Consider the following 12,638-nt stretch of genomic DNA (forward strand, 5'->3'; position numbering starts at 1 on the left):
GTACGGACTGACGTCGACCTGCAAATGGGAGTAAAGTCGTCGTCGACGTTCACACATTCTGGGTCGATTTTAACGTTGACGCATATATCTCCAAGTATTGAAAACACACTGAAATACATTTTCATTCAACGCAGAAATAAGAAATGCCACGAATTCTACGAAACCTTTTTGCAGAATTGCGTACAATGGGACTGTTGAACTTTTTTTTTCTCAATTCGTTCAGGAAAAACGCTAGGCAACATTGAACCGCACTTTCACTGTAAAAAAAAAAGTAATAGCAGAACGCCGGTTTTTCGACGTTATCTGGTCTGCGTTTCAATATATCGACATATATTATACTGTTTCACATTAAACTAAAGAAGCGAGACACTGAAATCACTTTAATAATATTATTTATAAATATTTTTCATACAAATATAATACCTATGTAACAAATATATTTACAGTTTATTTTACATAGTTAATACGAGGTCGATTGAGTACGATACTTTATACCTATTGTCCAATGGATATCCAATTATTTCAGCTCATTTTTCTTAAGGTGGTTTCATTAAATCATCGATGGAGTACTGACTGGAAATTGTGAGAGTAAAATAAAATATATCTTTTCACTTATTGCAAAGAACTACGTAATTGAATTATTCGCGATTTGCAGATTGTATAAGGTACTCTTAGTCATCAAGTAATTCAATTCCAAAACAAAGCTCTCTTCATGTTATTATTGACCATGATATATATTCACGAACGTTCTGATCCACTATCTGAACTTGAGAAATCATAATGGACTAAGGGCAGGTTTTGTTGACTAGTAGAGGTAGACGTTTTGTTAGAATCTGAAGAAGATTTGTTGCCAAGTGATTGTTGGTCTTGTTTTTGTTTCATACGATTCACTTCAATTCCTATTGATTCACGTGATAGCTTTGTCTTTAAATGATTTGGTGTCTCAACCTTTTTTATGAGTCTTAATTTTTTTGGTAGTGATTTTATGGGATTCGTTGAACCTAGAACAAAAAAATAATTAGGGACAGCCTTGTAACTCTTGGATACAACTTGGCACTATTTCATTGTGTCAATGCTGAGTTATGTGAAAGAGGGCTTCAAACGAAGATCTCTTATGATAATTTATGAATCACATACCTCGTTTAGAACTGCTAGCCTTACTACTAGTACTACTACTACCAGAAGTAATAGCACGTGCCAGTTTTATGTCGTCTTCATGTTCTGTTACCAATTTAATATTTAAACTAGATTTGTCCAAAAGCTTTTTGTCCACCACTTGCGTGTTTTGAAGATCTTTTTTCGTTGCCTAAAACATGATTTAATCAAGTGGTGAGTTGTGTGATATACCTTAACATAATATATAAGACTAAACTTACAATTAGATCAAAATTATATTTACTACTCAGTATTGCAACTTACTCTCAATTTGGCTCTGAGCACGCAATTAGAACTGTAATCATCTTCCCAAGTTGGTTTTTTCATTTGGATCAGTTTGGCAAGAGCTGGGTCACGGTTCTTAGAGGTTTTGACATCTTCTGTCTGATGTTCTACTTTGAACATAGCATCATCGTATAATCGGTGGGAGACTTCTTTAGTTTCTGGCACAGTCTGTTCATTTGCTATTGGATCCCAGCGATTCTCTTGTCTCCGAGCTCCACTGACTATGACATAATCTAGATTCTAGAATTTTTCAAAATTATGCACAATTATGAGTGAGTCATTGCGGCGATAGTTTAAATTTGAAACTGGATGATTAACAAAAACTTGTATATTATAAGAAGCATGCTTTTATACAAATGACAATTAAACTGGTGAAATTAAAAAGCATTTACATACTCCTGGGTCTGTTTTTATTTCAAAATGATTGTCACAAAGATGACATTTCATCCGAAACTGATACAGGGGAGTGCTGTAATACATCCCAACTTTCTTTTTTTCAGCGTTATATCGAACACCCATGCCAATGTGATTTCCACAGCCTTCACACCAGATGTTATAGGGCATTTCAAATCGAATAATCAGGATACCCATGTGCAATTTACGAGCTCGTTCTCGCAATGCATGTGTACCAAGGAATTTGTTGAGACCCCCGACCTTGGGATCATAGTCGGGGGGATAGTAGTGATTAGTTCCTTTGCGTTCACCCATTTCTCTGCATCGAAATAAATACATGTGTACGTTCACATCACAAATTGTACAAAAAAATATTCAAGTACATCAATCTTGCAACTTGTAAAAATGATAACCTTATTTAGAAAATTACAAACAATTTATTTACGTTATGTAGCTCGGTCAAAATTATTGATATTTCTAGTTTACCTGTTTTAGAGTTCCAGTTACGTAAGAAATGAATTCAATCTGCATTCACCATATCATCAAATGTAGTAATATGTTGTAGGAGCCACTTTCATCGATCAGATATTTAAAAATATAGGTTATGGTAAACCGAAATTCTATATAGTATACATAAGCACCGACCGTGCTTCTGTGCCTATTTTGTGCTCCCAACGATGGTAAAGCCGCACGTCACCTCACATATAGCGAAACCACGGGATAATCGTGTAAAGCCCACGAGCTTTGTGATTATGTTACTATCGTCCCCTGCCTTCTGCCAGGTATCTCGCGTGACGAAAGCCAGAACGTAAACAATAATGGCGTTGCTCTGCTGAATGCTTCGCAAGTGTGTGCGTAAGAAATTAATGTCCGGAAACACTGATCCATATTCGACTAGTTAATCTGCTCATTTAACTTAATAGAATTGGATCTCCGGTAAAAGCTGGAAAATAACAGTTGTATATCTTACAAATATATTATAGCCAAAAGCAGTGGCCAGATTAAAATGTAATCGGTACTATAGTTATATCACTGAAACTCGTAAGTTCGATGTGCGCATAATTAGTCAATACAAATACTTATTTAGGGTCTGAGTACAATTCCATTGTATATTCGTATAATATTTTTAGCATAAATATCTCATCTATAAATTTTTCCTTATGATTAATTATTCTCACATTTTTCAGAGATTCGCTTGTCATTCTTACCCTTTTTTTCACAATAATGTTGACGTAAAAAATTTAAGATGAAAGAAACAGAATGTGTCGTTTATACAAATTATTTTCATACATCTGTACGCGAAGGATCAAAATTGAAAGCCAGAAGCAACTTTGTAAGCTGCTACTCGTAACCATAAATACATATCTAATATTCTACATATTAAGCTTCAATATAAAATTTTTGGTACATATACTGTTAGTAGAAGTTTCGAAAAAATGTAATAATCCGACTTAATAATAAGTTGACCTGTTTCTTTCAATATGTAACTATTCTTTCGCGAAATTTGTGGCGGGCACAGATGGATCTTTTCGAAATGTGAATGATCGGTATGTTTACTGTATAGGTGACCTTTAGTAGCTTTGACATTGAAGGGCTGTTTTAAAAGCGTTGCTCGGCGGTCGTCTCAGAGATATTCTCGCCGCGGTAGTCGGATCAGAAGTGAATTATTGTAAAACTCTCGCGCTCGGTTTCCGATTCCCGTTGTCATCTCGGTTTGCGCAGGCGCGCGCGCTATCGCCGTTATCGATTTATTGCCGCTCAAACAAGAATTGGGCTCGTAATCGTACTGCTACAATAACAATTCTAACGGAAATACTTTAATCGAGTATTATCGACTTATGTTTTTTTACTAATTATCATGCACTTCGAGCCATTAGGAGATGGCGTTGACTGTCCTTAGTCAACGGAGATGGCAAGACGAATGTAAAACCATTTTCCGTCGGCAGCAACGGTATTAGGATTGAAATGATTGGAAAAAAATCAGATCCATTAAATATGCGTAAAAAAAAATTATGATCCTGCACGAGTAAACGTATTCTTATAGAATAAAAATCCCAGAGATTGTTTCAACAGTACTTTCAACACTGCACGGACTTTTGGAACATATTACAAAATTATGATTAACATATCTGTGCCACTGACGCATGAGTTATTTATATTACCCGAGTAACTGTAATGAGATAAAATTCAACAATAGGATAAATTAATCATGGCATAGTCAAAATGGAAATTAAATGAATTACAGACATGAACTTTTTGAACGAAAAGATTTTTCATCCAGTAATTACTTTTAAATCTTGTAACGTTGGTGATATTCTATATTAAATGTATATCGAAGGTCTTTTCCAGCATTGATCATTAATTTTCAAAGTTACTAACTTTCACGTTATTATGAATGATTTTATCTGTCACGATGAATCAGTGTCTGCAGTTGAATAGTTATAAAAGATGGTAAAATTTTGAAATCAGTAAAGCTTAAGCACCTTTCACAATCACTAGTGCAATACATCTTAATATATACTGAATTTCGATTGCTTAGCACATATCATTTGAATTGGATATGGTAATGTCAAGTTCCAAGAGTTACAGAATCTACGACACATTCTCATATTGATCGAAGAGACGACAGATTCTGCAATATTCAACAATTCATAAGTGATGTACATAGTTAGGAACAATAAATGTTGAATTGCATTCATAAGCAGATTTTTGAAAAAATTAACAGCACAATTGTACCTGTTGAGAACCATATAAATATTAAAGTGGCAAAATTTTTTTATCAGAAAACTATAACTATATGTATATTACGTACTTGCAGACCAAAAAAGAAGAGTAAGAGAGAAATAAGCTTGGTATTGGCAGAATAAATTTACTTGATATACATTATTTTAAATTATATTTTTCAAGGAAAATTTGCTAAATTCGATACAAGCTCCTTTTTTACACATGTGGCAAGTGCTCCGAAACAATGTTTCTGCTATACAGAAAATGGTAGGACAAGAGAGTCGCATGTTGCAATAATTCTTTCGTTTTAATGTTATGCTCGTAAATGATAAGAAACTGTGAAACATAAGAACTGTTATGAAAACATTCAACTTTAAAAATATATTCGCACAGTTCCCACATGCCTATACATCGTAATGCTTATGTGTTACTAAAATTAAAGCCCATTCGTTAAAGTATAAAGAAAGTAATCTATTACAATTGAGTAGATTGGATCAATTTGTTCCTAAATTTGTTGGATATTCGAAAATAAAATTAGAGCAATTGTGATGTCATCAAGAGATATAATGAAATACAAAATTATGTACAAAATAAAAAATAAAAATAAGCTATCGACGTTGAGTATTGATAATAGCAATGTTCTCATATGATTGTAGCATTTTACGTCACATAACGTGTAAATTTGATATACCTTTTATTTAAATTAATTGCAATTTATGGAATTTCACTGTTTGTTACAATCAAAAAATTCACAAACATACTTTCCTCTACATTATCTCCGGTATCCCTAATCATCATTATAAAATAGATCGGTACTTGATATTTCCTTCATTTTCGCATAAGATGCACTATAGTTTATGGCTATGTATTTACGTAGTTTATATACGAAGGATATTGGAGAGGTAACTGGGAGAGTCAAGTAATATATTGACCAGTGGTATCATCAGCGCATCGTAATGTATATTCTCAATTGTATTTCGGAATCGCTCCATTCGCATTGTCACAATATTAGTCTAAATCAATCTATAGACACCCATTCACACATCATCTCACAAATATGTTTTATAATAATTTGGACACAGTTTACTTCAAACAACCAAAATGTGAAAAATTAATTTTTATTAAGTGTGATTTTGCTTAGTTCTAACAGTTCATCAGACTGTACTAGCAGCAATGTTTCACCAGTTTCTAATATAAAGTCGAGACTCTTGTGGGTCAAAGCCACTTTATTTGCACTATTTAGAGTGCAAATTAAATAAGATTCAATGGAAGTGTTATCTACAAAATATCATTACTTGCTAATTACAGCACAAATATGCAAATATAAAAATTTGCATTATATTTATAATCACCCACATTTCGATATTGTTTACATTGCGATTGAAATGTTTATATATTATGCAGTTGTTCACGTTTTAACCACAGAATATCTTACATTATTAATGTTATCCAATTCACAACGGAAGGTATACCAGTATCAGTATACCAACGCTAACATCAATATTTAGCTTTATATAAAACTACTATCATGCTGTGTAGCATTTTTCAGTCTCCGCACGTTGCATTTAAAGTACATTTCCACATATAAGAAAGATTGAAGAGTTACGTCCCCCTTGAACACTGGAATAATACACGAGCCACTATAGCTGCGACTTGTTGATCCAGAATCTGGCTCATGACTAACGCGAGAAGTCGCGATTCGTGCTGCAAGAGCAGTGTTCTATTATCTGGGTGCCTTGCTAGATTCAACAAAGTTCCTGCCGCTCGCCTCAGCATGTCCAAACTAGTTCCCATAGATTCGGGATTGTCTCTTAAAGCTGCTAACCCATGCTGATTGGCAACACCTAGCGCGGTAGTTTCTGCTTGTTCGATAAATGCGACCAACAGAGCAATGCACGGCGTTTGCATCGCCACTGTTCGTGCCACACCACTGTCTGCCGCTGACAAAAAGTGTAATAAATTTACTCCGAATTCTCTGAGTACTTGTTCTTCGCTACGGCAGAGTAACCTAGTGAGAACTGAGCACAGCCGTTGCAATCTCGAGTACGGCGGAGTAGCTACAACCAGGTCCACATTGCTCTCGGTAACACATAGCTTACAAAGTGCTTCTAAAGCCAACCTTTGTGGAGAGAGCGACGATGTCGGCCCTACAGTAGGAAACGGATCTTGTCCGTGGGCCGCCGGGCACACGGCCCAATGCAACAAACCATCTAGTACTGGTCGTGATATTTCTTCTGGATGCTGACTAAGATCCATATGGCCTGAGATATTAGCTGCCATAACTAGTACATTTTCTCTAATGTGATGGAGAAAATCCCACCACCATTCATTTTCTCCTTGTAAACTACTGCAGGAATCCGCAAAGTCTGCATCCTCTTCTCGATCGTAGTTTCTCGTTTTTTGTGCTCTAACTGGATGCTCGTGGTGTAGGAGTAAAAGCTTACCAAGTATGCTAAGAAAAGTAACATTCTTTGCAAATTCAATTTCGTTGCCAGGTACGAACGTCAGGTTTCTCAAAATTGTAGACAAACAAACACATCGTCGTGCTAACCCATCCTGACTCTCGGTAACAAGGTACAGGCTGGCTTCATCTCGAGAATAACTTTCATCCTCGTAATCACTTATCCGCCTCCTTTTTAGTGTACCAGCTGGATCTTTGATATTTAACTTTTGCTCGTCTTTTGTACTCAGAGACTCGTCTTCCTCTTGGGTCAGTTTTTCCGAATCCAAATTGCTCAAGCTATCGCTCAGGCCATTTTGATTGGGAAGTACGTTGTCGTCACCAGATGCTCTCGATAATTCGGATAAACTTTCACCAATATTGTTATTGGCTTTGGATTCGTTTTCCGAATCCTTTCGCGTTCCGTCATTCTTTTTTTCAAATAATTCTCTAGTGAGGTCGTTCATCTCGACCGGTTCTTTCTTAATTCTGGATAAAACGTCGCTAAGAGTTTTAATTTTCTTCTTTTTATCAAACTGTTTACGTTCACTAATAGGAGTTGTGGGCTTGTCATTACAATCATTAGATTTTTTAAATGTATCTACATTTTCTAACATGCTGTCTATTTTGGATTCTTCTATTTTAACATCAATACTTTCAACCTCTTTTTCAAGAAGCGGTGGTTTTTCGTCCCTCAGCTGTCTCGCAAAAGGAACACTGTCCAATTCAGATTGAAAGCATGTAACGATGTATTTGGTTGTATTGGCATCGACTTGCCAGGGTTCCGTATCGGCTTCACAATCTGGATAATGATCCCAAGGTCGCCGTGAGTCCAAAACAAATAAATCATCGTCTCGAGGTATCATTTTCACTGGACGCCCTCGCCTTGACAAAAATGTGTAATTGGAACCAGACAGAAGTATGATACGGTCTTCGGCGTCGACAGGTCGTGACACTGCACCTAGATCAACTTCAGCCCCCTCTGATGTACGACACCATTGCTGTTCTTCCTCACCCATTGGAGATTCAAACATATCGGACAGGGAACGAGAAAAATGCTCCAACAATACATCCAGTAGTCCTGGAAGATGTGCCAACCCAAAGTAACTGACCTAAAAGCATAAGTGATCCCATATGTTTGTCAAAAATCTTTCACTTCTCCGCTTTAAATTTATGATTGAAGTTTCGGTTTCTATCAAATTAATTGGTCATAAACATTACTTTCGTAGAGCTAGTTTCACAAAGATTTAAAATTTTACTACAAGCTAATCTACTTGGATAGTACTTGAATAAAATTATGTATGGAAAACTTCAAGTGAAAATACTTACCGAAGAATCGTCAAAAAGTAAAATATTCAGGACATCCAGCGCCCAGCAGCTTTCAGCCAATAAGCCGGATCTCAGTGCCATCATAATTCGCCACGCCTCGACAGGGGCAACTTCAGCTCGCGTTAGTTTACGCCTTTTGTACAACAATGGTGTGACAGCTTCCACACTATCGCTAGGAAACGTCATCTCCCTTTTTGGTGCCGGTTGCTGGTTTATCATAGGGCTTATTCCTAGTTGACTCTGTAAATGAAACCGATAAGAAAATGTTATTACGATTTGCTCTATATTGAAACGTTCCGAATAAGAAAAAAAAATTCAGAAAGAAGAAAATTAAATCTTAGAGAACATATATTTGAAGAGATTTAAAATTCGATGATACTGAAATGTGAAATATTTTAACCTGATGAGTACTAGGAGGTGGATAAAGTGGGGATGGTTGGTTGGGATATCTGTGATCCCACGATGGTGGTGGATGTTGTGCAACAGTATTCCCAGTCAGTTGGGTTGCAGGCCTTGGGGTTTGTTGATTTCCCCACTGTGGACTACTGATTCCACCAACACTGCTTGATGCTGATGCGCCTGATGTCCCTTGTGGCTGTGGCGGTTGTGGTGGCTGTGCTGCTTGTGCAGAATATTGAACCCTATTGTTGCTATTACCACTGCTATACTGATTTGTATTGCTTGGCCAACCTATAAAATTATTTACGTGTAAATTAGGATGCAAAATAGTTTCATAGTGAAGTTTTAATAAACTGTCGTCTAACCGGTATCTGTAACCAACTGAAACGTGTTTGTCAGCATAATGAAAAGCATCATCATTTCTCTAATTAGTTAATGATTTTATTCTCTGATAAGGAGTTGATTCTTATTTAATATCACGAAATGCATGATTAACAAAACCGTAGACTTACCAGGATAGGCTGGCCTTTGCTGACTATATGGGGGATACTGTTGGTCTTTGGCAAAATCAGGATGTCGCCGTGGTTGTGTTGGTCCTGGTGGAGGGGGAGGCATATTTTTGCTCACTGTACTCGCACTAGCATACATTTGGTTACTCCCAGATCCTGCATATCCTCCCTGATCGTTAACATTAACAAATTAATATCTTATTGAGTAAAACGTTGTTCGTAAAATAGTTTATCATTTTAATTCAAATTTGAGCCAAAGAAATGTAACGTATGTACCTGCTCTGGCCTATAGTATTCTTGTGATCCCGAATAATTAGAAGCTGCGGGTGACTGGGATGGTGGTGAAGGTTGGCTAGTCGACGGTTGCTGCGTATTAGGTGGATGACCTTGTGGACCAGGAGGATAGCTGCTATTCCGTCCACTTGGTGGTGTTCCTGTAGAATAGCCAGCTGACTGCTGTCCACTGCCGTACCTATTGTACAGATCCTGTACTCCTGTACTATTTGGTGGCATGTTTCCTCCACTATACCCTCTAAGCATTGTATTTCATAATTACCTTACAGAATCTTACGTTATAACAACAAAACGATATTTGAAAGAAAAAAATAAGACAAACCGCTCGGCATCTGGTCCGCCATAAGGAGGGTAGTGGGATCTTGGGGAGTATGGCTGGTTGAAGTCACTCTGTTGTGCCATTGTGTTTCCTTGAGGTCTAATATATTGATCCTGTGAGTAATTCTGGTAGGGTCCAGGCCCTTGATAATTTCCTTGTGGCATTCCTGCAACAAAAACTATATTTAGAACTTTCATCGACACCACCAGGGTTGCTCAGAGCATTTATCTCAATACGATTTCAGTAAAGCTTACTCATTGCACGAGACAAAAATGTTTGATTTAACTATAAATTGTCTCAAATATTTATACGATAATATGATGCATCGTAGTTTTTTGTTTTAACAACATATTAAGTTATGAGTGAATCTTGATACGAGCTGAATGGCAAGTACCATTAAAAAAAATCAAAAATAGTTTGTAACTGCAGAACTATTTTGCATCTATAACTTGTAGATTTTTCCCAAAAAATGTTTTTTGATTTTACTGTGTAAAATGAAACGACTCTAACCTTTGACAGTTCTGGAGGTTTGTTTGAGTTGCGAATTTATTTAAAGTGTAGACATGTTTTATTTATGTATTCGTAGATGGACAAGCTTTCCTGTATCTTTAATATCTTCAAATAAAAACAAAAAGAATTATATTAATCGACGTCGAAGAGAAAATAAATGTTATCAACCTTGATGCGGCGATGGTGCACTGCTTTGACTGGGTGGCCGAGGTGGAGGTGGAGTGTAATCGGATGGAGGTCCACCTGGGGCACCACCTGCATAACCACTCTGATAGTTTCCGTAACCGTCCATTGAAGTACTACTGGAACCAGCAGCAGGAAACGAATCCTGGGAGTTTGACGATCCTAAATATATAATATACGTGTATATTATATCGATGACTTGTAAGATTTTCATTTTTCAAATAAATTCTTCTACACGTTCGAAGACATGCCTACCTATGGGCTTTTATGCTTGCAGCTGATTTCAAAAACGTTATTCATTTTTTTAAGTTTCCAAACATTATGAAATCGATCAAATTCAGGCTTTTTGAAATATTTTCTACTAGTCTAATTAAACAATCTGTAACTATAAATACTGTTTTTTCTGACATAAGGTCTATGAAATGATAGTCCTGATTTGTTCGGAAATTTTTGGTATGCGCTCAAATTGATATCTTTATATTGTAATTTGAACAAATCTAAACACTTTTTAGACACTTAAGCATGTGTACGAATTGCATTGCTATTTTTTAATTAACATAAATTATTATAAACATTTTCCATTCTTACGAACCTTTCTCAGTAACCCAAGTTTTTTCTGAATTTTTTTCTGTTGGATATATATTTGATGTAGTATAATTGATAACAAACTAATGTTGAATTGTAAAAGACTTAAGTAATTTTTATAGGAAAAACATAACATTGTGCTCACAGTGACCAGAAATTCGCACGATGTGCCATCGAGTTTATTCTTTACACGCTCCGTGACATATCTTTCGCAATGAGATCAGATATGCACATCACATTTTTTTTTTTACATTTTTTACCTGGCGATGGTACAGAAGCTGTTCCTTTAGTTCCTTTTTTCTTAGATCCAGCTTCGACTTGGTTAATAATCGGCTGAGGATCAACACCACCTCGGTCAAAATGACATTCGTAAGCAAGAAGATGCTTTGTATAGTGCTTCCGCAATGTATATGCTGCACTACTGCTCGCTCCAATGCCTAGTAGACCTGCTATATCCTTCCATGTCTTGTTTTTCGTAACCTATTGAAGCATATATTATTTTTATATACGAACAACGAAAATTTAAGGTGAAGGTATGAGAAGGCAATAATTGCGATTTCTACCGTTTTTTGCTCCTTTTAGTTCAAAAACGGGATTTCAATATGCGACTTAATAACATAATTGTAAATTTCATGGATATAAGAACATCAACAATTTTCATGCTATTTGCCAAAAAATGTATGATAAGACGCCCAAGCTTATACAGACCTATTGGCAAAATGTGCCTGAAATTATGCTAATTTTTTTGCAACAATATCAGTTAATTTACTGAACGTAAAGAGTTGCTTCGTGAATCAAGGATCTCTTCAAAGTTCATTTTGATAATGATTTTTCAAGTTACAAACCAGAAAAGATTTGAAAATGTTGCATTTAGGTCTACACATTTTTGTGTAATCTAATAGTTCTGTACAACTTTACACCATATACCCAGATAGTATATTATATACCTAGGGCAGTAAAATAAGAAAAGTCTCAGATCACATGCAATTGTTGGCCGAGGCTAACAAACATGTGATCTGAGGCTTCCTTTTTTACTGCCCAAGGTTAGTATACCATTTTTCTGCCCGATAGAGCCAGAAAGTGGTAACTTCGTTTCGCGCAGGCGGCAGAAAGTTGCTACTTTCTGCTCAGTGGACAGAAAAAAAATTTTATGCCAAAAACAAGGATACGATATAGTTCCCTCAAATTCACTGATTATCAAAAAAAAAACTATAATTATTGGGCAAAATTTGATGCAGCATCTTCTGTGAGGGCGACAATACAAGAATTTAAAAATTTCTAGATCCTTTTTAATTGCAATTCAAAAAGATTCTAAAGGATGTAAGTTCTAATGTGAATAAGTTGGCCAGACGAGGTACGTTAGAAAAATGATAATCAGTAAGTAAAATATAAAAACAATTTTGATGTCATACATTGGGTTTGAACTTGAAGCGCAAAATATGCATTTTCCCATGTAATCTACTATCTAGCAGATGCATAAATGTGTGTGAAAATTTTTTTTATCTCCGATTCA

At 36.0% G+C, this 12,638-nt stretch overlaps 2 protein-coding genes across 8 annotated transcripts in view; both read right to left on the bottom strand.

The window, feature by feature from the left end:
- Positions 1-434: 434 nt before the first annotated feature.
- Positions 435-2,473, bottom strand: LOC124409315 (coiled-coil domain-containing protein 130 homolog). Its single transcript, XM_046886857.1, has 5 exons — positions 2,320-2,473; positions 1,837-2,152; positions 1,420-1,680; positions 1,138-1,306; positions 435-1,001 (listed from the first exon to the last, which is right to left on the bottom strand). The coding sequence occupies exons 2-5, from the start codon at positions 2,146-2,148 to the stop codon at positions 739-741; spliced, it is 1,005 nt and encodes a 334-aa protein (XP_046742813.1). The 5' UTR covers positions 2,149-2,152; positions 2,320-2,473; the 3' UTR covers positions 435-738.
- A 3,022-nt stretch (positions 2,474-5,495) lies between these two features.
- Positions 5,496-12,638, bottom strand: part of LOC124409271 (trithorax group protein osa) — a 30,540-nt gene continuing 23,397 nt past the window's right edge. For 3 of the 7 annotated variants that reach the window (XM_046886788.1, XM_046886787.1, XM_046886793.1), the window contains 9 exons: positions 11,386-11,605; positions 11,133-11,168; positions 10,526-10,702; positions 9,851-10,025; positions 9,511-9,766; positions 9,238-9,403; positions 8,727-9,016; positions 8,327-8,566; positions 5,496-8,109 (listed from right to left, as the gene is read on the bottom strand). In XM_046886788.1, coding sequence (XP_046742744.1) covers positions 6,160-8,109; positions 8,327-8,566; positions 8,727-9,016; positions 9,238-9,403; positions 9,511-9,766; positions 9,851-10,025; positions 10,526-10,702; positions 11,133-11,168; positions 11,386-11,605 — 3,510 coding nt within the window. In that variant the 3' untranslated portion in view covers positions 5,496-6,159. The remainder of the gene's footprint in view (positions 8,110-8,326; positions 8,567-8,726; positions 9,017-9,237; positions 9,404-9,510; positions 9,767-9,850; positions 10,026-10,525; positions 10,703-11,132; positions 11,169-11,385; positions 11,606-12,638) is intronic. The other 4 variants (XM_046886791.1, XM_046886790.1, XM_046886792.1 and 1 more) reach the window with 3 other exon arrangements.

This window comes from Diprion similis, chromosome 8 (assembly GCF_021155765.1).
Source record: "Diprion similis isolate iyDipSimi1 chromosome 8, iyDipSimi1.1, whole genome shotgun sequence".
NCBI classification, from domain to species: domain Eukaryota; kingdom Metazoa; phylum Arthropoda; class Insecta; order Hymenoptera; family Diprionidae; genus Diprion; species Diprion similis.

What these genes read in the sequence shown, in the direction of transcription:
- LOC124409315 (XM_046886857.1), bottom strand. Translation starts at nt 2,148, where the DNA reads ATGGGTGAACGCAAAGGAACTAATCACTACTATCCCCCCGACTATGAT. An exon ending in TGCTCAGAGCCAAATTGAGA is followed by an intron (nt 1,307 to 1,419) that starts GTAAGTTGCAAT and finishes ATCATGTTTTAG; the next exon opens with GCAACGAAAAAAGATCTTCA. An exon ending in GGCTAGCAGTTCTAAACGAG is followed by an intron (nt 1,002 to 1,137) that starts GTATGTGATTCA and finishes TTTTTGTTCTAG; the next exon opens with GTTCAACGAATCCCATAAAA.